Raw genomic sequence first — 27062 nt, 5'->3', positions numbered from 1 at the left:
TGCGCAAACAACCCATCTGTAGTATGCAGGCAGCACATGAAACCACACCCCCTTTGATCCGGTTCCCTTTCTCCAGGGAACCGGTCCCTGGTGCCCCAAAGTTGGGAGCTTCTGAGCTAGAATGATAAAATGGTATCTTCAATTAAGCTGGATTCTTGTACTTAACTATATGATTAAAATGAACTTTATTCTTCAGCAAAAATTTTAATTAGGTCTTAAGAAATATTAATATATAAGTAATTGCAGATCTGCTTTCTTTCTATTAAACAGAAAATTATCCTGCAAGTCCTACTGTAATTAACTTCATTATGAAGACATCCAACTTGAAAGGAAGATCCATCACAGTTTACTTCTTGATTGATATGTATTCAGAAGTGCAAATTTCATGTTCAAGTTAATTTTTGATATTATTTTTATAATTCATACAATTATAAGACAGAAAAAAAAACATATGGAAAATTCACAAGGATGTATACATACACACACACACACACACACACACACACACACACACACACACACCACTGAGTTCTAGGACTTCCTTTACGCACGAAAGCCATCTGGATGACTTTGGATCAGTCCTTTTCTCTCTCTCAGATCAACATATTTCACAGGTTTGTGGTTGTAGGGAACATTACAGGCAGGAAAATTAGGTAGGTTTGCTATCTTGACTTATAGAAAAATGTGGGATAAAATATAATAGTCATAATAATATTCCTTTTACTGTTAGGATTCACTATATAAATCTACATTTGCTAAATAAATATTTTTTTTAGTTTTTAAATATTGATTGGTTCAGCCAGTAAAAGAATGCAGCCTGGTGTGCATGTCTGAAATGGATTAGAAATGGACTCCAAATAAGTAATTTAACCAGAGCCCATTCATTGATACACAGTTGTGAGACAGCCGCTTAAAATGAATTGAATAAATTCTTCTGGTTGCTCTATTACTGTATCTAAATAGAATTTCTCCACTCAAGGAAATAACTCTCAACAACACTTGCAGATGGTGGCAGAATGGTCTTGACCGTTATTTTAGGAGATTCTGATTTCTACTTTTTTTTTTTGGAAGGTGGGAAGGGATTTTCAGACACTGTTGACTCCTGGGAAGTCTTTGGACAATTCCCTGCAGTTTTCTTGACAAGATTTCAGAACCTCTTTGCCCCTGCTTTCTTCTTAAGGCTGAGAAAGAATAACCGGGCCAAAGCCATTTATTTATTTATTTATTTTATTTGTTTAAATTTCTATACCGCCCTTCTCCAATGTAGGACTCAGGGCGGTGAACAGCCAAAGTAAAAACAAGACATACATACAAAGCATACAAGCACCTAAGGCAGGACTAGAACTCTTTAAATTCCTGGTTTCTAGCCTGAAGCTTTAACCATTGCACCAAACTGGCTCTCTTTCTGGCTTGTGCACAGCCAAAAGCAAAGGAGAACCATGTTTCTGCAGGTCTAGAAGAGAATTTCAAAAGCGAGAAGCTTAGGTGACAAGCTTCAATTGCCGAGGTCACTCCTGCTATTAAGAGCAGCCCTGGGACTTATCCCTTTTTCTTAGTGAAATATTGTATTGACTGAATTCAACTGCATTACAGAATTATAATAGAGAAGAGAGGCCAGTTCTCTCTTTAATTGGACCACTCTGTGCTAGACTGTTCGGTGGGCCTGAACCAGCCAACTAATCCTTATGCCCTTATCAGCTCAGAATATGCAGAGCAAAGGAAGACAAAATTCCAGGGAATGCGTTGTGTTAGTAGAAAGCCTCGCAACCATCATTGATTGCTTCCGAAGATACAATCCAGATTGCAATCGCAGGCACCTCGCGATGCCAACCGGCAGAGAACTGCACTGCAGCCCTGGGCAATCCGGAGCCGTCACAAACAGCAACTCCCAGATAAGGAACCTGCGGGGATGACAGACAACCGTCCAAACGGAAGGAGGGACACGAGGCCAGCCCGGGTGGGAGGGGTAGGTGGCATTTGGAAGCAGAGTCCCTCGTCTCGCGCTTGGCAGCTCGTGGCGCTCTCGCGATGTTTCCCCGCCGCGGCTGCTGTTGCCGCCTCAGCACCTTCGCTCGCCCTGTCACTCCGCGGACCCGGCTCTATGGCGGCGCTGCGAAGTCTCTTGGGCTGGCGCCGTTGTCGTCTCCCACCGGAGGCGGCCCCACGCCGGCCGCTGTGGGGCTTGAAGGCCGCCGGCTCCAGCCGCGAGGGGACCCCGAGTGGGCTGAGCATCGCGGCCGCGGGGGCTGCTGGCGGGGCGCTCGCTTGGCTCGCCTGCTATCACTACTACGACCGCCGGCCGCACCAGTCGCCCCCCGCGCTGGGGCTCGGCAGCCGGAGGGAGCGAGGAGAAGCCTGGCCGCCGAGCCAAGGCCGAGGACTGCAGCCCATCCCTGTGGCGGCCGCTGCCAAGGAGATGATGGTAGGTGTCGAGGGACGGGCTGGGGTGGGGGGGGGGGGAGGAACGGACACACGACGTAGAGCGCGAGCGCCTGCCTTGGCCCGCCCCTTCTCCCTTCCCGCTACAGAGGATGGATGGATGGATGGATGGATGGTGGATCCTCCAAGGATGCTGTCGGGAAGCCGGGGCAGAGATCGTCCGTGTTAGCCTTCCCTTTTTTCTTTTCTTTTTTTTTTTAATTCTTTTTTTAAACAAAACATAAAACAAATCCATCATCTATTACAATTGCAAACAGTGTGTCAGTCGGTTACAAATCTTTTGTGCTTCATCCCCATATTCTAATTTCTCATATTGTCAAACAAATCAACATCCTCATTTATTTTTTCAATTCTCTCCAGCAGTCCTGGGTGGGGGAACTGCTCAATAGGGACACTCTTTGCACGTTAGTTCTCAGCTCTCTTAAAGTCCCCTGGAGAAGAACAGGCATTGAAAACAGTGCAAGTTACAAGTCAGGATCTGGAGTCGATGCAGGGGCTGGGTTTTTTTAATGTAATGTTTCTTTATAGGTGTCAGAAGCATCTTCAAATTATAGACATACAACCTTCAACATTGAGCAAGTAAAATAGATATAAGATAGATCATAAAAGTATAGCACCTGTAAAAAGTAATATAAAATGAATAAAACAAATGACATGATTGGGTCGTGCCAGATTCTTGACGATTCTATGAGCTAGGTCTCTCCATACCTTCCAACCTTGCCCTACTTTTGAGTTTTTCTATGCTCTGGCTGGTGTCAGCTTTGATGTTGTCCAGCCATTGTATTCGTTGATAGGCTAGCTTCCTTTTACAACATTTAATGTTGAATGTCCTTTAGTGTGGCAAATACTTTCTGGGTTTAGTAATTGCTGGTGCAGGGCTTGCTGTTTTTTCAGTAGTATTTGTCCTTTTTTTGTTTTTGCTCAGCAGTTATTCAAAATTAAAAACATAAAGAGAAGAGTAACCATAAGAGGCTGAAGCAACAATTCTGGCAACTTCCAGTAGAATGACAAGGGGTTAGAGTTAGAATGATGGAGTGGCAAGAATGAAGGACTTATATGCATTATAAATACGATTGAAGTGAATGGGTTAAGGCTGGTTCATGGATGTTTTCTGGGTATAATGCTTCTGAAATAAAACTTGATACATCATTATTTTTTCTGCCCTAGATTATGGGAAACTATAATATATGCCTACATTAATATTCTTAATCATGGACAAAATATGTGTAACCACAACCATGCATACATGGACACAGAAATGTTCTATATTTTGGTCTTTGTAATACTATAATGTGGACACTTTTTGCAATTGAAATACGTTGGAAGTTTAAAAGTTGTTGATGGCAGGCAGAAAGGATGATGCTATCATGACCTGACCACTACAGTTTTCTGATGTGAAACTACTTTCCATTCATCTTGCTGGTGCTGATTTTTTCTCACAAGCCTTAAATTCCTAAAGTTGTGGGATTTAGTTATTTACAAAGTTACAGAAAAGGGTGAATGTTCTTTTAATGTTTCATTTTTCTGCATATACAATCACTACATAAAGAATGCCTAATATTGGCATATAGCTTGTAGCATACTTGCTGTCTGTATTAGCACATTCTGATCCTATAATCAGACATCGTTGAATGTTACAAGTAGTCCTTGATATACAACCATTCATTTAGTGCTGCTCAAAGTTACAACAGCACTGAAAAAAGTGACATGACAATTTTTCATCCTTTGCAGCAGCCCCATGTAAAGTAGCTTATTAGCTCTAAAGTTTGATGATAAAGCAGCAGAAATGCAACAAGAATGGCAAACATGTGATCTTCAAATGTTCTTAAATTCCAGCTGCCAGCATTTCTTTCCATTGGCTACCTTAGCTTCAGCTAAAAGGAATTGTGATTCATCACATTTGAAAGGCTACATTTCCTCTCTCTCTCTAGTCTCTATGTTTCCGTCAGATATTTCGAAAGCTGCCCAGAATTGTTAGAAGATTATGTCAGTCTATAAATGCCATAAATTTATTTGTTTAAATAAACCTGATTTTTTTCTGATTTTTCCACATATTTTATATAAGGCATTTTGCTTGATACAGTTTCTTAAAAAATTGAATGTATATGTCATGAAATTAATTTTTGTAACTGTAAAAATGGGTCTTTGAGTCCAAAGGTCCCATCATTACAATATGAATATGAAGTCTACATATTGCCCATCATAAGCATGAAACAATTTACTTTCTGCCTGTTCTTGATCATACTTTTGCTGATAGTATTAGTATTTGAAATTAGTTTTACATGTTACACATTTATTACTACATCTCCTACCATGTCTGAGCTTCATTCCAGTCCCAGTAGAGATGTAGTCAGGCCAGTTAGAGTATATAATTATTCTACTTCTTGTCTTGTTAGTCAAGTCCCATGGTGATATTCAATTTCAAGTAAAGAAGGTGGTCATCTATTTCTAACTTTGTCATGTAAATCTCTGATGGTTTGTCATTGTTGTGAATAAACAATTTCTGTCCTTTTTATTAAAATTGTAAAGAACCGTAAATAAGATCATGGAGATGTGGCAGTTAGCAAAACATGAACCCAGGAAAGGAAGAAAATGTAGACAGAAATTTAAATTGACTGCATTAACTGTTGTTGGTGTAAGACAAAGGAAGGGAAAATATTGCCATGCCTTCAAGCATGGTGTTACCCCTTTGAGGTAGGTCAGATCAAGAAGCAGACTCCATAGAAAATACTGGAACTTTATTTATAGGTTCTGCTAACAGACTTTTGAAAGTGTTTTCCCTCCATCCTTCTTGTACCAGAGAAAATCAAGATAGGGCCATTCTCTTTCTAATATTTCTTCCTGGCCTTAATTCATGTTGTGTTGGAAGCATTTTTATTTTGAGCTTTCAAATGATGTATACTGAAGAAAATTGTTCTTTTTTGTCATTTTTCAATACTTTTTCATGTTTTTCCCATTCTAAATTGTAGATTGAAATTCAGATTTTTGTAACTTTAAATATTGTCACATTTCATAATTTTAGGCCTAAACAGATTGCTTCTTTTGAATTTATTTATTTATTAAATTTATATAGCCACCCATCTCCCATATATGACTTTGAATGGCTTTTAAAAATTAAAAATGACGAGAACAATAAAACTATAAATAGAAACAACAAACATACAACTATATTAAAACCACTATTAAAAACTCAATTCAACCTACACATAATCACAGTTATCAGGAATACATCCCATTCAGTAAAGCCACTGGAAAAGCTCACCATTACCTCTATCCCCAAAGCAGGGGTCTCCAACCTTGGAACTTTAAGACTTGTGGACTTCTAGTCCCAGAATTCTACTCCCAGAACTCTGGGACTGAAAGTTCTAAAGTTGCCAAGGTTGGAGAGCCTTGCCCCAAAGCATAGTGATCCAGTCAGGTATTCAGGACCTCTCTAAAGGCCAGAAGGATAGGGGCCAATCTAAGTTCCAAGGAATGATATTCCAAAAGACAGGTGCCATAAAAGGCTGCTGGATCCTGTCAACTATGGAATGTCAACTGACAGGCTCTGTAACATGCTTCTCCTGCCAGATCTGATGGGACAGATAGATGTAACTGGGAAGAGGTGATTCTTTAGTTTCAGTCAGGAGTATTAAGCTGTTTTATAGAGGTATTTTAATTATGTCTTAAATTTTTATTTACTAGTTTCTTAAGAATTTATAGTTCTAGTATAGTATAGAACTTATAGACACATTTCTTGTACTAGTCTGAGACCACAATAAAATGACGGATTATCTATAGATAGTGAGAAGTTCCAATTAGTTCTGGCTTCCTATCACATTTGCATGTATGCTGCATACAAGACTTTGTATGTGGTAAGAGTTTCTTACGGTATTATATCTTCTGCATAGAAATTCATGGTGTTTTGAACTCGTCCTCCCAGTTGGATGTAATGTGTGTCTTGCTGCAAACTTTTAATGTTTTTTTCCTGGCACCTGGCCATAATTTTTGCACACAGTTAGATAAATACTATTTTTAAAACAAATATTTTAAGAATTTGCCAACTGCAATTACATTTGCTGGATAGATTGTTTTTTTAAGTTTTTAAAAAACTGTCTATTTGGAAAGAAGTATCAAAGCTGGATTTGGGTTAATTTACATCCAGGGCAACTGTGTCAATGGAGTCAGAAGTGTTTTTATTTTATAAACATCAATATGAACATCTAAGTTATAAGAGGTAATATGCACTTCATATTACTTTATGATTCTTACAATAAATATTTTCCAAAATGTACATTATATATTTAATGTATATAAATATTAAGTTATTTTGTTTGCTCAAAGAGCTGAATTGACAATTGTAGGTATATTCATATTAAATAAAGTTATATCAATTTTGGATAATCATAAGCACCCTCATTGTGCCACATTCCTTCCTCTGCATACTTACATGTGCTTGTCCTAAACTAATCAGTGTGGAGCACCTTAATCATTTTGAGAAAAGACTGAATTCTTCTCATCTTAAAATAAAATTGAATTCTTCTTCAATTGATAAATTATTACCCAATTTGTAATAGACTACATGATAAATATAGACTACATTTATCTGATGAAATGAACTGTGATCAATGAAAGTTTTTATAGCAAGAAATCACCCTTGCTATAAAGTTCCACAAATGGTGTTTAAACTACCATAAGTGGATATATGGATTATGCTATCAATCCTGATTCAGTGTTCTCTAATTCTGTTAGAAAATAGGTATTAAAAAGATGCATTCTGATGAAACAAGAAGTACCAATACAGAAGAGATTCCAAGTCTAACTTCCTTGTGTAAATGATAACACAGATATAATACATAAAGACAGAACAGTGAATAAACTCTTGTCAATAAAAAGAAATATATTTATTCTAGTATTTGTATTCCTTACATGCAAAATTAACAGGTGATTCATACTTGTTTTGAAGACATGATTTATCTACCTGTGATTTATTGAATAAATTTATAGACTATGAAATATTTACATAACACATTAGTGAAAAACAAGCAAACCACCTTGTGGCTAAAGCAATAAATGCAGCAAGATTATTTAACATTTGGAAGGATATACAAGCATCATGCTAAGACAGCTACTTGTCCTGGGAAACATTAATATCTTTCTGGGCATTGTGTGATTGTAAATGCTTGATAATGTACAAAAGCAAACAAATATTCATTTTTAATTTAACATACTTTTCAAAAATAAAAATACTTCCGAATGGTTAGCATTTTAAGAATGAAATATATTGTATAAAATCTGACTCATGGATGAGGGGACAAGTAATACCCCCAATATTTTGGTTATTGAGCTATAGTAATGCTTGAGGGGCATGAGTTCAATGAAATATGATAATTTTCAGGATTATACATATACAGTATATGAAATAATTTCTGGATATATAAAAATTATATAGTATAGTTAAGAAAGATCAAATATCAGGACTATTACTATTTTCTACTCCAACATTTGTTAAGTACCTTTTTTCTGTTTGGGGATTTTCCCACACTAAAATGTGATGTTTAACCTCTTGGCCACCCAGCATGCAAACAAAATTATATCACTTTTATCTACTTGGGAGCATACTGTGATAGCCCGGGGCCAAGCAGAGTGAAACTTTTCAAACTACTTTCTTTGCTTTATATAGAATATACTCATTTCAAACTTATTTTATATAAAGGAATGTGAAAATTGCTCTGAAATCCTTTTAAAACATCCTCAGATAAAAGTTGTAACAACTTGGCTTGAAGGTTGATGATTCCATATGAAATTTTGGGAAAAATATGCTTTAATTTACTATAATTTTTAATGGAAAATTCAATTGGATCATCACAGTTAAATTGTAATCCTGTGTCCATATCACTTTGGGTTAATGACAGCTGGTACCTATTTTTATTATTTCATAGAATTAACTTTCTGAATGTTCTGTTTTCCCTGTGGAAGTAATGTATATTAAATTAGAATGTAATGCTTAGACTACTGATAATGGATATTATTGTTGAATTACATCTCTTACCCACTCATGGCATCAGTTTCCATACAGTAGATCTTTTATCTAGTGTTTAGTTCTTTCACCGTGGGAAAATCACTTTTTTTCCCTTTAGAGTGAACCTTTTGAATCAATGACCTTAAGGAAACATGAAACCAACTCTTGGCAATGAACCATTTGTTTCTTCTTTTTTAATCTAGGAAGGAAGATGATGTCATGCTTACCAGAGTTTAAATTCATCTGAGAACTTGATTTAGAGTTAAGGAATTCTCAGCAATATTATAATTATGAATGGAATATGAATATGTTTTATATTGTATATTGTTTTAGTCACATTATATACATTGGTACATCTATTTTTTTCTGAAAAGAAATAATAACTTCTTTATCCAATAGATGAATCACATGCATATCAACTACATTACCACTTTAGAAGAAACATATGTCTATAAAAGTGAGAAAGAGATGTCACTCCCACTCGTGGGGTGTTTTGTCACCCACAGATTTTTTTTAAAAAAACCATGGATTAAAATAATGTTCCTAAATTTAAAAATATGTTTATAGACATAAACATATTCTAGCAAATTGAGGAAAGGAGGGGATACTATTTAATTGATCAGATTTTACAATTATAAAATTATATTCTGTTTCTCTAATTAGTAAGCATATCTGCTGCTGATTAGATTAGACAAGTATATTATTATATTGTAATCTTGCTACTTAATATGTTAAACATTGCAAGATTCATTCATGCTTTTTTTACAAACATTTTGACAAATTACATAGTTATTCTGCACATATCCCATATTTTTTGCAATTGTTATATTATACAAATGAGGTGAAGAAATAGCTAAATTACTAAATTCTGTGTTTCATATTTTTCATTATTCAACATGAGCAAGTAGCATCCTTATCTGTTTAATATAACAGGGAGGAAGTGAAATTATACATACACTGGTAAAAAAACTAAACCAAGTAAATGCATTTGTTTATCTTGATAGGATGTTTATAAACACATATGAATGCTGATGGACAGGAAGTGAGGGTACTTATTGTGTGGATAATGTGTGGCCTTTATATATAATAAAGAAATACATATCCCAAGTGAAGTAACCAAGAAGCTCAGAAGAGTTAACAAGTGTGCCTTTGTTCCAGAAGAAAAGAAAACTGATCACCGTGTACTTCTCCAGAAAAGAAAAAAGCATATGGGTAGAAACAAGAGGAGCGTGTGTGCCTGTGTACATGTGCGTTCATGTGTATGTATATTCTCCCAATAATAAGTAGCCAAGCAAGGTTACTTACATCATAAGCATGCATATATTTGTTCTTTGAAAAGAACACTTTGCAAGTGTTGGGAAGATATAAGAACTGGTTTTGACCAACTACAAACTTTTGGTGGTCATGCCAAGGATTTCCTGCCTGAGCAGGGGGGTTGGACTATTATTCTATGATCTATGTTCTAAATAATGTTGCTTACTCTGAAAAGAAATAACATGAATGTATGTACTAATATCTCAACTATAATTTTGCAGTTGCCCTGATAGGTACACCTCTTCTCTGATAGGTACATCTAATTTTGAAGACTACAAACTTCTGAATAAGAAATACATAGGCAAATATTTATATTTATGAGGCAGTATAATTTTTAAAATGTTACTGACCATTACTGTATTGTTGTAACACACCATAAACGTACAAATATAATGAAAAATCCTGAGAAAGAATTAGTGTGTTATTGTTTCCAGTGAGCTATTCCTCAAAATGCTATGTATTGGTGCCTTTTGCCAAAATACTAAAAATATATTTCTTCCTTATCCTTGTTGAAAGGAAAGGAAAAAAAGAAACAGAAGGAAAGCAGCAAAAGCAGATGAAGAGAAAAACCTCAGAATAGAGCTAAAATTTCAGCATTTTTATCCTTTTAAACAACATATAATTCAATCTTTTGCTTTGCTTTCTAAACTTTAAACCTATAAATATGGGGCTATAATCTCAGAAATGAAAAACTGTTTGCAAATATTCCAAGCTTAATTGTTGACAGTAACTGTTGGCTTAACATCTAAACAAGCTGAATATGTTCTATGGTAGAATTTTTTAAAAAAATTGAAAACTGATGTGTACTCATTTAGCTGTATTGTATGAAGTGTATGGTTCTCTGTACCACATATTAATGACCCTTGCTTGCGCTTTTATGTAATCTTTAGTTTATTTCCTAGTTGTCACTTGGTGCATTTCTATATCCCCTTTCAGCATTTTTATAATTGTAGACAGCTAACACCTCATAATTATTCCCACAGAAATAAATATATAATTTGTTCCATTGGTGGTTTATTTTTTAAATATAAAATAAGATGATTGAGAGAATAGGTGCTGCCACAGAGAGATCCTGCTTACTTGGTCTTATCCAACTTTATGCCAGGGACAAAATAAATTGATACATGCTTTTACATGAAAACAGAATACGATGTTTAAAACTTCTCATTAATATATTAATAGTAGTAGGTATATTTTTCACTGTATTTGAAATCAAACTATGCACAATAATGTTACATTTATAGAAGTTCAAATAAAATCTATTTTGCATGAAAATGATCTTGATAATTCCTGATATGATAACTATATAAATCTTTTTCTTTCTTCTGAAAGTTACTGAAAATAATTTATTGATTATGAAAGGATCATCATAATATGCATGATGCATAAAAGGCATGTGTAATATGCCTTTCTGGAGTGGTGCCCTTAAATGGCTAATTGCATGAAGAACATGTACTATTCCATGTATTATACTTCTTCAGCTTGGATTAAGACACAGTTAAAAATTAAGAAAAAAATGTTCCAAATTGAAGTTACAGCCCAATTCAAATGTATTTTTCAAATGGCCTGTGGTCTAGAGGAATAGAATATCTTGAGTAGAAGACTAGTAGGAACTAGAAACAAACCTTTTATTTATTTCTTTTACATTGTAGGCTAGGGGTGTCAAACTCAAGGCCCACGGGCCAGATCCCACCTGCAGGGTGCTTAGATTTGGCCCAAGGGGCGATCCTGGAAACAGTGAAGAAGCAGCCCATGGTGCCTCTTGTCAGCGAAAATGGAGCTTGCAAGGGTTGCAGGAGGCCATCACAGCCGAAAATGGGGGTGCGGGTGGCCCTCCCGAGCTCTGTTTTATCTGGCAGAGGGTTGCAGGATGCTGTCAAAATGGTAAATGGAGCTTGGGAGTCTGTTTTTGCTGGCAGAGCGCTTGGGCCACCACAGGCGCCCCCAACACGATTGAAGTTGAGCTGGCCATACCTCCCCACCCCCCGAGGTCAAACACAACCCTGATGTGGCCCTCAATGAAATTGAGTTTGACACCCCTGTTGTAGGTTATCAAACATGTGGAGTCATGTATGATCCATGTTAATTTAATCTGCCCTTATGTACAACCTCTTTAAAAAATGCAGAGAAGATGATTTTTAAACAATGCTTTAAACATTCCCTTAGCAAACAAATGAAAATACTGTTGGACTTTTTATCAGAATGCTGAATAAATATCCACAAAACTGAATTAAACACAGAAGCATTCAAACATATGAACATATTCAGCAGGAAACTAATATAACCCCCGTTTTACATTTATAAAAATTATCAGTTAATCTGTTCAAAACAAGGCATTTCATTGGTGCTGGTGATCTCTAATAGCACCATCGGAAAGGAAAACTTTCTGAATGAGAAAGAGATAGCAGGAGAAAACATTAGAAAAACTAATCAACTATTTTTACAAATCAAGTTAGACCAAATATAAATTTGATTCAGGTTGGCTTCTTCATTTATATAATAAAGTTGTGAACTAGCAACTAAACATTAAAGTTGAAAAACAATATATATCCAATATGCCACAGAGTGACCCCAGAACATCAATTTCCATTTAAAACGCAGAGAGAAACAAAACCAATGCCCAGAATACCATTATCTAAAAGCTACAAATTCCTATTGGTAGGATTTAACAACATTTACTAGTTCTATTTTAGTTCTGTTATTCCACATCTGAGCACATATACTTGATGTGGGGAAAAATAGGAAAAAAATCCTTTTCTGAAAGATAGGTACCTTTTAAAACAAGTAGATTGTAGGGAATTCCTCTCTACATATCTAGAGAACTATAGTTCATCTAAGTGAGAGAAAATAATTGATGTTTGTTTCTTTTAGGAACAAAATATTGAATATAAGATCTGCTAGAGAAAATATATGGTAGGCACAAATAAGAAACTCTGAAGACAGTGATAGAGGAATTGATATTAAAGAGCAAATGAAGAATGGGTAATTTAAAAGGTTCTAAATCATATTTGTATTAACACAGTTAAATGAGGACAATATCCTTGACCAGAAATTAGTGCCTATGAGCTTTCCCTTTGTTACGGGCAGATTATTATATGCCCTCACTGTACAACCTCATTATGGCCAACTCATGAATACTGCTTTGTGCACTATGGCAGAAAGAAATGCCTGGTGAATAGATAAGCAATAAGCACCTAGACTTATTTACTGCTTCACAGTGCTTTACAGCCCTCTCTAAGCAGTTTACAGAGTCAGTATATTGCCTCCAACAATCTGGGTCCTCATTTAACCGATCTCAGAAGGATGGAAGAATGAGACAACCTTCAGCCAGTGAGAATCAAACTGTTGGCAGGAGAGAGAGCAGGCGGGAGAATTAGCCTGCAATATTACCATATTTTTCGGAGTATAATACGCACCGGAGTATAAGATGCACCTACCTTTTTTGGTTGTTGTTTTTTTTAAAAGTTTTTTTTTTTTTAGACAAACACACATATAAACATACAATGTATTTTCTTTGAACAGAGTGTTTGGCTGGTTCACAAATTTAAACAGTGTTTAGTCATTTCAATTAAATTTACAATTTCTATATTTCCTTTTTGCCATATTTATTCCTCATCTATTTTTTTTAAAAAACCTTCATTCTCATCTCTAATCTTAATCAAATTCAATTTTTCCCTTCTATTCTATATTATATCCCTTCCCATTGTCATCTATTTTTATATCCATCCTCACATTGGTTAATTATTTAATATTACAATTGTTTAATACAAATTCAACATTTTTAAATAAATCAATTAGTTATAACTATGTTTTTTGTATCTTAATCAATATGAACATGAATATTCCAATTATTTCCATGCAATCCAATTTCTTACAAATCAATTAATTATATTTACCAATAATAATAAACCAAATAATTTTCCCCATATATTCCTCCAAACCACAACTTAACCATTTCTGCTTTCAACACAATATACAATTAATAGTATCTCAATTATTACAATTTCCTAGTTAAATAGAGCTTTCTTTCTTTTGTGTTTTAAAATCTTGAACTCTCCTCTTTTGCCCTAAATTTCCCATTGTTTGCACCTACCTTTTTTGGTGAGAAAAAAGAAAAAGAAATCTCTCTCTGCCTCATTTTGTCATGTTGCAGCAAAGAACCTGCTTTACTTTCAGTTTCATTTTTTCAGCATAACTAGGGGAAAAAAATCTGCTCCAGCACTTTTTGCAGCAAGCAGCAGAGCCCTGCACAAATCAGCTGAGAGTCGGGAGGCCGATCTAATCAACTTGTGCTAATTAATCTATGCTGAAGCTGAAAGGGGCTGTTTTTTCTTGCTGTTTGCTTGCAAGAAGGTAACTACTGCAAGGCACAGGCCAAAGGGTGGGGCCATTGGGTGGGCAGGGCTACATTCGGTGTATAAGACGCACCTAAATTTTTACCCCCTTTTAGGGGGTAAAAAGGTGCATCTTATACTCTGAAAAATACGGTATGTTCTAACCACTGCGCCACCACAACTCACTGAGAAGAAGAAAGTGATTTTACTGTGGAGTTCTTGGTGCTCTGTGAGTTTGTTTGTAGACATTTCATTCTCCAACTACATAATATCATCAAGTCTACTAGATGTACACTAAATGATGTTGACTAGTTGGTTTAATGAAATGACTACAAGCTAACAACCAAACTCATGGAGCACCTAGGACTCCACAATTCAAACAATTCTATTCTATTGGAGATAATATCATTTCACATAAGGGTGTTTTGCTTGCTTGAATTGGCACCTGCATCCACCTTTAACTAACTGAACATCCTCTTCAGGACTAGCAACACCAGGCAGCTGCAAGCTGTACTGCATTGCCAACCACAATATGTCCTCCTGAGACTGAAAGAAACAAGTAGTAGCAGGTATACTGTTTTCTAGTGTGGAATTTCAGTTTTTTTCCTTCCACTTAACTTTTTGACACATATTTCTAACTTCATTTCCCCTTCCTTTTATCCTGGAGAATCTGCCTTTGCTCACTTTTCTGTGTTTCTCTTATTTTATTTTAACTGCAATTGTCTTTTAGCCTTGCCATTTTGAGAACACTGTTTTGAGGAGAACTGTTGCAATTGCAGTAAGGTTTTTCATATATAAGTATGTCTTTGAAAACAAAGGGCAGCATATAATTCATAAATCCATTTGATAGTCTTTTTAAGAATACATATTTGTCATTTCATTTGCCTTTTAAAATAAATAGTTATTAAAATGCTAAGTGAGATGGAAAATATTATCTTATGATATAATAGATTCACTGATTTCTAAAATCTGCAATGTAATAACAAATTTAACGGGTATAAATTCTGTAGCTAATGAGCTGCAGAGAAATGCACTGATTGTGTACATGGCATTTGTCCTTTTGTTTAAAATAATCCCAAAGTTTGTTCTTTGTGTCATCCACAAGGAAATTGCTTTCAATAATTTCTTTCCCCTGGATGTCTAATGCAAAAGTAGTATAATATCAGGCTGTAGCTGATTTCCAGACAGGGGACAAGAATCAATATGCTTAGTGAAAACGAGAGAAGAGAATTGAATCCCTAAGCCTTCACAGGTAATTAATGCTAGCCTTTCACTGAGCATGTGTTGATAGCCATGAGATGAACACATAGCATAACAATTGTAAACAGGGTTCCACTGCAGTTGCCTCTTGTGGAAAAGCTTGCTTTGGTAACTAAACCTTTTATTTGTAACTAGGAGATGAAATCAATAAACTGAGGAAAGAACTGGAAAGCAACTAAGAAATGGCAATATTTCTTTTAATCAGACATTTGTAAATAGTTTTGAAATGTCTTAAGTTAAGGGAATATGCATTGCAGCTATAGCCCAGATATTCATTACTGTCCCTGAGTTTTTTGGTGTCCTCACAAATAATCTTTCAACCATATTTGGAAGCTATGTAATTTGCCCATTTTCATGTGATTCAGGCAAGCGAAAACTACAAGTCCAGCAAAAATAACGATAGAAATTCCAATCACCTGTAGTATTGCTAGTCCTTTTATTTTAATGGTTATTCATTCAGGGATTGTTCAAAGTTAAGGCAGCAATGAATGAAAGGATTTAGGATTGATCCCCAAGTTATGGCTATTGCAGCTATATGGACAGGCTGCCAAGTACCTGGATTTTGATCATGCTCCATGGTCACATGATCAAAATCCAGGCGCTTGGCAGCCTGCCTGTATTTACAACTTCCGGGGCACTTCATCTGCCTCCACTCACCAATCTTCCCATTTTTGCCCCCATGCGCCCCCTGCCATCCTACATGCCCCCCTGTGCCCCCTGCCATCCTACGTGACTTTCACTGTCTTCTTGCTCTTGCTGCTGATCAAGTATGCCCACCCTGGCCCTGTATGACGCAGCTGATGGCCACACCTTCTTCCCCAGATCAAACATAGTAATTTTCTCACAAGACCTGGAGAAAATGCCTTTACATTGCCAGAAGCTGCCTTGTGAATGGCCAGCAACAGAAGCAAGACAGTAGTTAGCTGGGGTGGTGGAGTCCAGGGCAGCAGAGGCCTTGGAGTGCAGGCCGACGATGGTATTTAGGACTGAGCTTGGGCATCTGTGGCTTCCTAGTTCCTTTCTAGTGTGGCTTTGTGCCATACATTGCTGGGTCAGGCTGGGGCGTCCCAAGGCATCTACAGCTTCATACCACGCTTTACTGCTGGCCTGGTTGTAGCTTTGCAGAGATGATGTGGCTCCACACCACACTGCTGAATCTGGCTGGGGCTTCCCACGGTAGCTGTAACTGGTGGGCTGCTGGGCCAGGGTGCAATGGCTGGAGGAGTGGTTGTGACTTCATGCTGAGCTGTGGCTCAGGGGCTTCTTGCAACCTTTATATTCCATGAGTGGATGGAGGAAGAAGGTTTAAAATCTAAACTAAAATCTTATTCAAGTTCAGTCATAGATTCATGACAGTTTTCTTGATATAAATGACTGTTCAGTTTTTTTAAAACTACTGAGGGTTAACTTGATAAAAAAATCACTGCAAGACACACGTTTTTAATTTCATTTGATGGGGATCTGTTTTCATGAAAGTTTTTGAGGTTTGCCGCTAATTACAAAGATATTTTAATCAGATAATCTCCAAAAGTAAGAATAGAAACTGGACCCTTACTGACTCTTACCCATTACCTCACCAGTGCTTTTGTCTTCTCTGGGATCTCATTACATGGTGTATCAGGTGTGATTTTCATTGTGTTTCATAAAAATCTTTGAATCTGAATAATTTGGGCAGTTTGTTTCAGACCAAGATGAACATAACAGCCTTGTGCGATGGAAGTTCTTTCTTTTATAAGCAGCTTTGCTAAGTAATCATTTTATAGTAAAAAAATACACCACCATTTACTGTTTCCTACTTGACTTCTCTGAAAAATGTAACCCATATTATTATCACAATAGCTAACATATCCTTGTTTTTACAATAAAACACAATAGCTGTGATGATTACCATATGGGGCTAAAGAATTTAAAATATGAAAAGAGATAAAAATAATAAAGAAAAAGTAACAATTTAGTGTTTGAAACACAGTTTTAGAAACAATAATTGGAATAACTAATCACTTTTCAATTGTTTGCTGAAGGCCACAGAAAACAGACCAGATCATGAAGATTTAGAGCTTTATGCAACTTCCCGGGAGCGGCGATTTCTAACATTTGCCAGTTTAAAATTTGAAGGGCAGCTATTTATGACACCATATGATTTCATCCAGTCTGTTTCAAGTGATGAACCAAGACGTAAGTAGGAAATTTTTTAAAAACTACATTATTCTTGCTGTAGTGAATCCTCATAGTATTTAGCTTCCAGCTGCTTGCAATTACTGCGAGTTCAATTCTCACCAGGCTCAAGGTTGACTCAACCTTCCATCCTTTCTAAGGTAGGTAAAATGAGGACCCGGTTTGTGGGGGCAATAAGCTGACTTTGTATAAAATGTACAAAAGTATGAAGGCTATTGCTTAACGCCTTGTAAGTCGCCCTGAGTCTCTGGAGAAGGGCGGCATATAAATCAAAATAAAATTAAAAATTAAAAATTAAAACTTCCTTATTTGGTGGATGCACAATTCAGATCTTCCATATTTTTGAGTTATGTATTTAATAAGTAGATGCTGTGATTGGTTGAATTCATAGGATATGTTAGGATCTTACATTGTTGGTAATTATCAGTGGTGAAATGTAAAATGTGTTACTACCAATTCTGTGGGCATGGCTTGGTGGGGGGGGTAATGTGACTCGGTGGGCATGGCCAACTTTTTTTTTTTTACTTTTAAAAGCATTTCTTCTACAACCTTAAGAGGTTGCAGAAAAAAATGCTTTTAAAAGCCTCTGACGATCAGGCAACTCAGCTGGGATCATCAGAGGCTTTTAAAGGCATTTTTTTCCTACAACCTCTTTGGCCTAAGAGGTTGTAGAAAAAATGCTTTTAAAAGTAAAAAAAAAAAGCCTCTGATGATTGTGTGGCTCAGATGGGCATGGGAAGAGCAGGGATTTTTGCTACCGGTTCTCCGAATCACCCGCCGCCATCACTACCGGAGCAGGCGATCCGGTCCAAACTGGGAGCATTTCACCACTGGTAATTTTCAATTTTTGCTCATGGAACTCAAAAGCATTATATAAGTTTCTTATCTTGCAAGCTGTGGGGCTTGTATATTAGAAATTTTTAATACCCTATGTTGAAAATTAAGATTCCACTAAGTACAATGATATATCTCAAAGACAACTCAAAAAGCCGATTTCTAAAATATTATATAAAAAGGAAAGAAATGTAACACTAGATATCTATGGAGATTCTCAGTCATCCAGATCATAGTTGTCCCATAGGTGCTTTTTCAAGTCCAGTTGTCTTTTGAAAAAGCACCCTTGGGCAACACTAGATATATTTTCAAAACTATCACATCTTTTCAGAAATTGCAATGCCTTCAACAGGAAAAACAAATATAGCGTTGTAGATTAAGTCAGCAGCACAAGCTTGGGGATTGATGCATCTGACTGCAGATAGGTATTACATTCATGCTCACATGTAATTTAGATCTATTTAGAAATAGAGTCAATAGTGTTCCATTGCTCTAATAAAGACAATTGTGGCAAGTTAAAAATTCAGAATGTTTATTAACATAAACTCTGAAGAAGACCAACTTGGTCATTTTTCTACATAGAAAAAGAAAGAAAATAAAGTCAAGAATAAATAGGTTTAAAGCCTACTGTATCTTGGCCTGGGAGCCAAAATATCTGAAAAACGGCCTTTTGTTTTAGAGTTTGCAGCAATCCAACCAGCACACAAGTAAACAATTCAGCACGATTCATTTACAAAAGAAACTTCTTTATATACAATACAATACAACAGAAGCCAGAACCAGAACTCAGAATCCAGAAGTACAGAATCAATATAAACACAGAAGCTATAGAATCACAGAAGCATTCATATACTGTATATGTACAGATCAGTGAACCTAAGCTGCTCCCAGGCTCCTAGCCGTCTGGGTCACCAAACAGTCCCCATTGGCTGACCTGTTACTATGTCTATTCCAATTCATGAACCCTTATATACTTACATTTTGTGTACATTTTCTTATATCCCTGTTGAAATTAGGGAAGCAAGAATAGCAGCAAAATAAACAGCAAGTGAATAGCAGCAGTATATATCCAAGGCTGCAATGATTATTTGAAATTACAGGTAGCCCTTATTTAGCAATTGCCTTTTAGCAATCATTCACAGTCAGAGCGGTAATGAAAAAGTAACTTTGTGACCAATCCTCACATTAGGGCTTCCATAGAACTGTAAAGTAAAGGAAAACTCAAGTAAGATCATGTAGAGTCATAGTTTCATTTAGTGACTGCTTCTCCACATAATAACCAAGTTATCAGCCCCAATTGTGGTTGCTGAATGAAGGCTACTTTCCAAGCTTTAGGACTCATGCTCAAGCCCATTCTCAGGAACTTCTCTCTACCGATCCAGATTGGATCCTGGAATATTATCCTGGGATATGTATATTTGCCTTCATTCAGAAGGCTACCTATATGGAGTTTAAAGTCCCAGGAGAGGTGCTAATTAGTTTTTAAACAATTTAGGGGCCCAAATGTAAGATTTAATTAACTCTAATTAATATTACTATAACTAAAGGGCATATTCTTATTTTTAAAGCTAATCATATTAACATTTATGAAAATATATTTATGAATGGAGGCGAATGAATATATGTGTCCTAGGATAATATTGTAGAATCCAATCTGGGTCAGTCCAATCTGATTTACTACCAGCTTATCAAGTATTTAGGAGCTGATGGCTTGGCAGCACAAGCAAACAACAGCCAACAACTTAATAGCCAACCATCAACACCCCAATCAACATGTAAAAACCCACATACAACAGGTACCATATACTGTATTTTTCAGAGTGTAAGTCACACTTTTCCCCCCTAAAAGAGACTGAAAATTTGGGTGCATTTTATACTCCCAATGTAGCCCCACCCACCTTCCTGCCTCCACTCTTTGGCCTCCGCATGTCCTCTTCCTTGCTGCAGAGATTGCCACCAACAATGGCTTAGCCATTTTGGGCACTGCAGGTTGTGTTTTCAGCCTCCAAATGCTCCATTTGAGAGGTCTTCTAGGCTGCGGGGATCACCAAAGCACATCGCCGCCAATCGCCTCCCGAAAACGTGATGCGTTTGGAGGCTGAAAACGCAATGCGCGGTGCCCAAAATGGCTACCCAAAACAGCTCCTGCCTTCTTTTACCCTTTCTGCGCTTTGCCTGCTTTAGTCACTGGGGTTCCCTCCAATGTTCTTTTGAAGCTGTTTTTTAGTCTCAATGAGGTGCTTGCTAGTGAAGCGATATTCCGCGCTTCACCTTGCTGTTCTCATTGCTGCTCCCTCCGATGATCAGCTGTGCTTTAGAAGCTGTATTTCATTCCCAATCAAGCACACACTCTCAAAACCAGTGAACTAATGTGCTGAAGCTGACCAGGCTAAGAATGTTAGCCAGATGAATACCTGGTAGGCAGAATATTTTTTCCCCTATTTTCCTGCCCCAAAACTAAGGTGCGTCTTATATACAGCAAATACCACACACAGACACCTCAAATATGCACTCTGCTAGAGACAAGTTCCCTAAAGATGGGCTCTAGCATGAGTCCAAAAGCTCGGAAGACAAAACTTCTGGTCCCAGTGATCCAGTGGTGGGATTCAGCCAGTTCGCACCACTTCAGGAGAACTGTTGTTAACTTTCTGAGTAGTTTGGCAAACTGGTTGTTGGAAGAAATCATTAGTGCAGAGAACTGGTTGTTAAATTACTTGAATCCCACCACTGCAGTGATCCCAATTATTATGTGCAAATTTCAGAAAGAAAAGATAATCCAGTTACAGTCAGGTGAACTATTTTTAAAATATCTTTATCTAAAGCACTGTTTACAGTTACTGTATCATGGAATTCAGGTTGGTACTATTACCAACATCAAAAATACAAAGGTCTTCTAAAATTGCACAACATCTAGTTTTACAAAGTAAAACTTTACATGGTCTGAGTCCTAGAAGAATTATTCAGGCGTTAAGTTTAGTCTATACTTTTATATAATTGTATACGGTTTAATCTACTAGTTACTAGCCCAGACATATCTTTATATTTATGGTCAGGTTGTTATCCTATCATTAAATTCATTTGGACCTAACTTTATGATCTATAGAAATAAATTCTATGAATTTTTTATTTATTTATTTATTTATTTGTAAAATTTATTGGCCGTCCATCTTACCTCAGGGTAACTCTGAAATATGAATTTTGTTCTAAGGATGCACTGAAAGCTAAAATCTTTTAGTTCTTGATTATATAGCTAGCATTTTTAATTATCAATATTTAATTCTAAATACAACTTTAAGGCAATGTAAGCTACTTCACATTATAATAACAATTTTCTATAAGTCTTATATATGTATTTCATCCCAATATTCTACAAGTACTCCAACAAAATTAGTTATTCATTCAATATCATTTTTCTCTTTGTTGTCTCTTTTGCTTTCCTAGCTTGTCCACTTCAATTAATTTAGTTTATGTCAGCTACTAATCCCATTTTGTTGCAGCAGCTCTATTTTTTGATATGGTTACTTTTCTAATGGATTTATATTTCTTAGATTATTTTTATAAACAGTATGTTATTAATTATTCAGTTTTATTTTGAAAGTATTAGGTTAAATATTATCATTAGTAATAGTGAATCTATCCGGCAAATACAGACTGCCAGGGAATGTAATGGCTATAACCTAGACTGGAAAGTCAAAAAGCAAACTAATTCCTCATTACTGCTAAGAAAACTGCATGGACATGTCCACAAAATTTTACTATTTTTAGTGGGAAAGCTTTACAATTTTTCCTTCCCAAATTTTATTATTTGTGAATTACACCTTGGTTTTAATATTAATTTACCATACATGATATTCCCATATCAGTAAGATCATAATAATGAACAGATTTAAAATGTGTTTCGAAAAACATTGAGACTAGAAAGGTTATTTCCCGACATGACTAGAGATAGGATGTTGATCATGCCAGCCATATATAGTAGCATGTCATTAAATACTTGTATAAGTAATTAGTTTTGTATTTGTTTTAGAGACAAAACAGTGGAAGACACTATCAAAACAGGTATGTTACAATTTTCTTCCAAATTGGGTTTTATACATTGACTCAAGCAATAGTAACATTAGGCAAACTGCTCATTCTCAATTTCATGTATGGGAATAATAATATTGGTCTATGGTTGCTGAGCATGTGAGGTGTTATTTATTTATATATTAATTTTTTATGTTGTCCATCTCCCCTGTAAGGTAATTCTTGGTGTCTTACTTTGCATATTTTATAATTTAATCTGCATTTTTATCAGAAATGTTTTTCAATAATGTTTTCAACCTAAACATTCAAATTCCATGGGACCTGTTTTGTGACTGTACAATCCTGTGTTGTCTAGAAATATGTTAGTGGGTATAGCTTTGCAAATGCACTGAGTGTTTATTATGAAGACAATGTCATCATCTTTTTTAAAAACTAATTTGCAGGAATTGAATCAGATACTTATTGAAACTCCACCAGTTTGGAAAGGATCATCAAAGCTTTTCAGGAATCTCCAAGAAAGGGGTACTAAAGAATATTTACTTTGTAGAATACTTGCTTTGCTTTTGCTTTGTTTTTACTTTGTTTTTACTATGAAATTCTTTTGATTCTCAACTAGAGATTATAGTGTAGCAGTACTACTAGTACGCATTTTTGTTTTCTCAGCGTCAATATGGGCAATATTCAAAAAATGTACATATGGTTAGTTGCTGACAACTGCAATTCAGACCAGATTTCTGGTTGTGTGTTGCTACAATCATAAGTCGAGGCACCCACATGACTGGACCCAATTTTTTTAACCCTTTTTGTGGTGGCCATCACTATGGTCACTAAGCAAACATAGTCTCTTAAACTGGCAAAAACCATCTCAAATCATGGTCAAGATGACCACAAGGCACTGCAACCAGTCATACAGAGGAGCCAGTTGCCAAGTGCCCAAAATGCCCTCACATGACAAGGTGGTGGTGACTCGGCTCTAACAAGTTGTGAGAATAAAATTAGAGGAACCTTGTTAGTCCCTATGAATTCCTTGGAGCAAAGATGGAATGATGTGCAAATAAATAATTTTACTATATCTTCAATCATGATTTGCTAATATTTAAGTTAAAATGATGCTAATTTGTTCATTTGCTTTTTCAGGTATAATTTCTTACACGGAATATCTCTTTTTACTATGTATCTTAACAAGTAAGCATTCAGAGTAATATGTATTTTCCACAGATGCATGTATGAATGGGTAATGTTAATGTTGTATGTTTTAATAATTTGTAAGTAATTTGTTTTCGCAGTCTCCTAGCAAAAAGTTTCCAAAAATAATTGAAGATACAAGTACAATTACTTTAGATAATGAAGGATAATAGTTTAGAAGCTGTTCTGATAAAGTTATATCCTTTATTCTGCTGAAAAACACTGGCATAGCAATTACTATAGTGGAAATATTGAAAACTCCCTATTATTGATAACAAACAGTAACAAATAAAATTCAGCTTGTACTTCTCAGTTTTAAATTGGCCCCAATACTTGTGAAACAATTACCTGATCATACTTAGAAAGTATGTATGGGATTGTTTGGTTTAAGATTTTCCTTACTCAAAATTCTTTATACGGAAAATCAATTTACTCCCCAGTTCTTGGATAAAATCATCAACATCTCAGAATGGAAAGGAACTTCTCTCTAAATTCCCAGCTTCTGGTGTCTTGTGGTAAGGCAACAACCCAAAACTTAGTTAAATAGCTAACTAGCTGTGCAGCACAGTTAGTACTTAGAAAAGCTGGCTTTATAGTATTGATTTTTCCTTTACTTTGACAGCAACCTCAGGATGGATAAAATCTGTAAAGTATTATCTTGAAAAGAAATCAGAAGACTGATAGAGATTGGGAACAGAAGCATTATAAACATGATACTGATTGGCAATGCAGACAGCAAACGTCACGCTGATACTGTACAGTTTTTAGCCAACTCAAGAAAGTGACCTCTTAAACTCAACAGTGCAACTTTATTAAATGTAAAGTGATTTAGCATTTTTCCATATGAGAGGCTTATGCTATACCCAAACTTTGCTGTAACTATGTAGCCCACATCTAAAATGATATTTCATGGTCTATTCCTTCTGACATTCATATCACTGTACTGTTTCAGTAAAAGGCATGGAACATCAATACATTTTGAAATATTGAACAATGCCACAAATTTAATTCTCTTTTTTGAAGAAAGACAAGACTCTTGTATAGAAACAAAGGAGAAGTGAGTATTGGGCTACCTTTTGAGTGGTTGATAATAACATCTGGAAGATCAGAAATATGGAAAAAAGCATTCTGCTGGTATAAGAATACATTTTTGGAAAGGCTATTAGCGTTCTGCTGTCATTTAAAGTGGATTAAGTTCTCTACAGTGTGTTTGATGAAACAGGACCAAATTATGTGTAATAATAACGATTTTATAGTTGAAACACTGTACGTTCCTGTCAAAAAGGCAAAGTGAGGCTGGCAGATTGATTTTATATGATATGAACACCTTTCTCACTTCAATACACAGGGAAGCATTTTTCATACAGCTGAAAATACATTTAGTAACAGGTTTGCTGAAAAAAGTGGTGTGGAGAAGAGTTAAGTATAGGTACAGATATAGCATTCTTTTTGCTAGTAATCTTAAGCAGGTCACTCCATTTTTCCTTATGATTTGGGGGGGTGTTGTATTGATATTTGAATAGCTGCCAGTGTAGTATACAACTTGGCCTTTAGTTTCAGTAAAATTCTTAAAATATTTATTTTCTCTTAACATCTTTTTTTATCATTCTTGACAGAACCACATGCTGGTTTTAGAATAGCATTCAACATGTTTGATACAGATGGAAATGAAATGGTGGACAAAAAAGAGTTTTTGGTGGTAGGTATGCTACATGTAACTTTTTTAAATTGTTGCTTTCCTTTTTTTTAAATGTTATAATATGTTTTTTAACTTTTTAAATCTTTTCAAGGCAAAATTATTTTTTGTAAATAAACGTTACTCAAATTCAAATTCTAAAGGAAAACAAATCTCCCATTTATTTACTTTAAGAAATTATTTTCCTAAACCTTTATGTTGTATAGGGGATTTTTATTCTTTGGTTCTTCATTTGACTCTTTTCTTCTTGCCTAATGTGACTTCTTCATTTGATGATGATGTTGATGACTTTATGGTCAGTCGTGTCTGACCTTGGCAAGTCTATGGGCCAAGTCTCTTCATATCTTGCAATCTTGCACTGCTTTTTCTATGCACTGGCTGGTGTCAGCTTTGATAATGTCCAGCCACAGTGTGCATAGGTGGCCAGGTTTCCCTTTACCGTTAACTCTTCCCAACATAATTACTTTCTTCAGTAAATTTCCCCATGTGACATGGCCAAAATAAGTGAGACAGTTTTCTGATTTTTCCTTCTAGTGACATGTGTGGTGTTATGCACTCCAGTACTTTTTTTTTTGTCAGCTTTGCTGCCCAAGGAATATGCAGGAGTCTTCTCCAGCACCACAGGTCAAATGAGTTGATTTTCTTCCTGTCTTTCTTATTTAAGTTTCACAATCATAGGTAGCTATAGGGAACACAATAATCAAACCTACTTTTGGTTGCCAAATTGATGTCCTTGCTTTTCTATATTCGACTCATGTTCAACATTGCAATCCAATGATTTATTTCTGCACTACATTCACCGCTCTGAGTGATTGGCGACCCTAGGAAAGTGAAATTTTCTATGCATTCTATTTCTTCACCATCAATTTCTATTTTGATGTTTCCATTCCTTGCAGTGGTCATGAATTTTGATGTTCAGAAGGAGACCAAAATTCTCACTTTCTTCTTTGATTTTCTTGATCAGATGTTTCAGGCTTTCTGAGTGGAGAATTGCATCGTCAGATTGTTGATGTTTCTTCCTTCAGTCTGTAGCCCAATTTTTGATTCTTCAAAATCTATCTTCCTCATGATTACGTATTTTGGCATACAGGTTGAATAAGAAAATGGAGAGAATGCAACTGTGCCACATTTCTTTCTCTATCTTAAACAAATTGGTGTCTCCATATGGTGTTCACACAGTGGCTTTCTGTTTTGTGCATAGTGATTGCACCAATTTGACCAGATGTTCTGGTATCCACAGGCTTGTAGGGTTCCCCATAGTTTCTCATTATCAACACAATTGAAGGCTTCTTGTACTTGATGAAGCACATGTAAATGATTCACAAGATTTTTCTATTATCCAGCACAGATTTGCAATATGGTCACAAAGTGCCACAACCCTTTTGAAAGCCAGCTTGAACATCTGCTAATTTCCTTTCAATAGTTGGTGCTAGAAATTGTTGTATAATTTTAAGCAGAATCTTGATGATGTGAAGGATGAGGGCAATTGTGCAATAATTGGAGCAATCTTTAGAATCACCTTTTTTTGGCAATGGAGTGAACACTGAACGTTTCCAATCATTGAAAATTTGGTTTCTCAAATTTTCTGGCACTGATCTCCCATGACTCTGGGTATACAGGTCTCAGTAATTCTGCAGGGATAGTGTCAACACCTGCAGTCTTGTTGTTTGGCACTTGCGTCATCACCCATATGATCTCTTTCTTAAGAGTGACCAGTTCTATTTCTATTTCCTCATCATCCTGAGGCTGGGTCCTTTACTACATGGGTACAGCTCTTCTGTATATGCTCGCCATCTGT

At 36.0% G+C, this 27062-nt stretch overlaps 1 protein-coding gene across 1 annotated transcript in view; it reads left to right on the top strand.

Moving 5' to 3' along the window:
* The first annotated feature begins 2099 nt into the window (after positions 1-2099).
* The window catches only part of MICU3 (mitochondrial calcium uptake family member 3), a 47346-nt gene continuing 22383 nt past the window's right edge, over positions 2100-27062 (top strand). The window contains exons 1-6 of the mRNA XM_070948437.1: positions 2100-2422; positions 17370-17523; positions 22385-22416; positions 22827-22905; positions 23521-23568; positions 25185-25267. Of these exons, the coding sequence (XP_070804538.1) occupies positions 2102-2422; positions 17370-17523; positions 22385-22416; positions 22827-22905; positions 23521-23568; positions 25185-25267 (717 nt within the window). The 5' untranslated portion in view covers positions 2100-2101. The remainder of the gene's footprint in view (positions 2423-17369; positions 17524-22384; positions 22417-22826; positions 22906-23520; positions 23569-25184; positions 25268-27062) is intronic.

Source organism: Pituophis catenifer, unplaced genomic scaffold (genome assembly GCF_029215685.1).
Source record: "Pituophis catenifer annectens isolate HBS135680 unplaced genomic scaffold, rPitCat1.0.hap2 SCAF_8, whole genome shotgun sequence".
Classification (NCBI taxonomy): domain Eukaryota; kingdom Metazoa; phylum Chordata; class Lepidosauria; order Squamata; family Colubridae; genus Pituophis; species Pituophis catenifer.
Note: the sequence above shows the minus strand (reverse complement) of the source record. Positions and strands in the feature narration are given on the sequence as shown.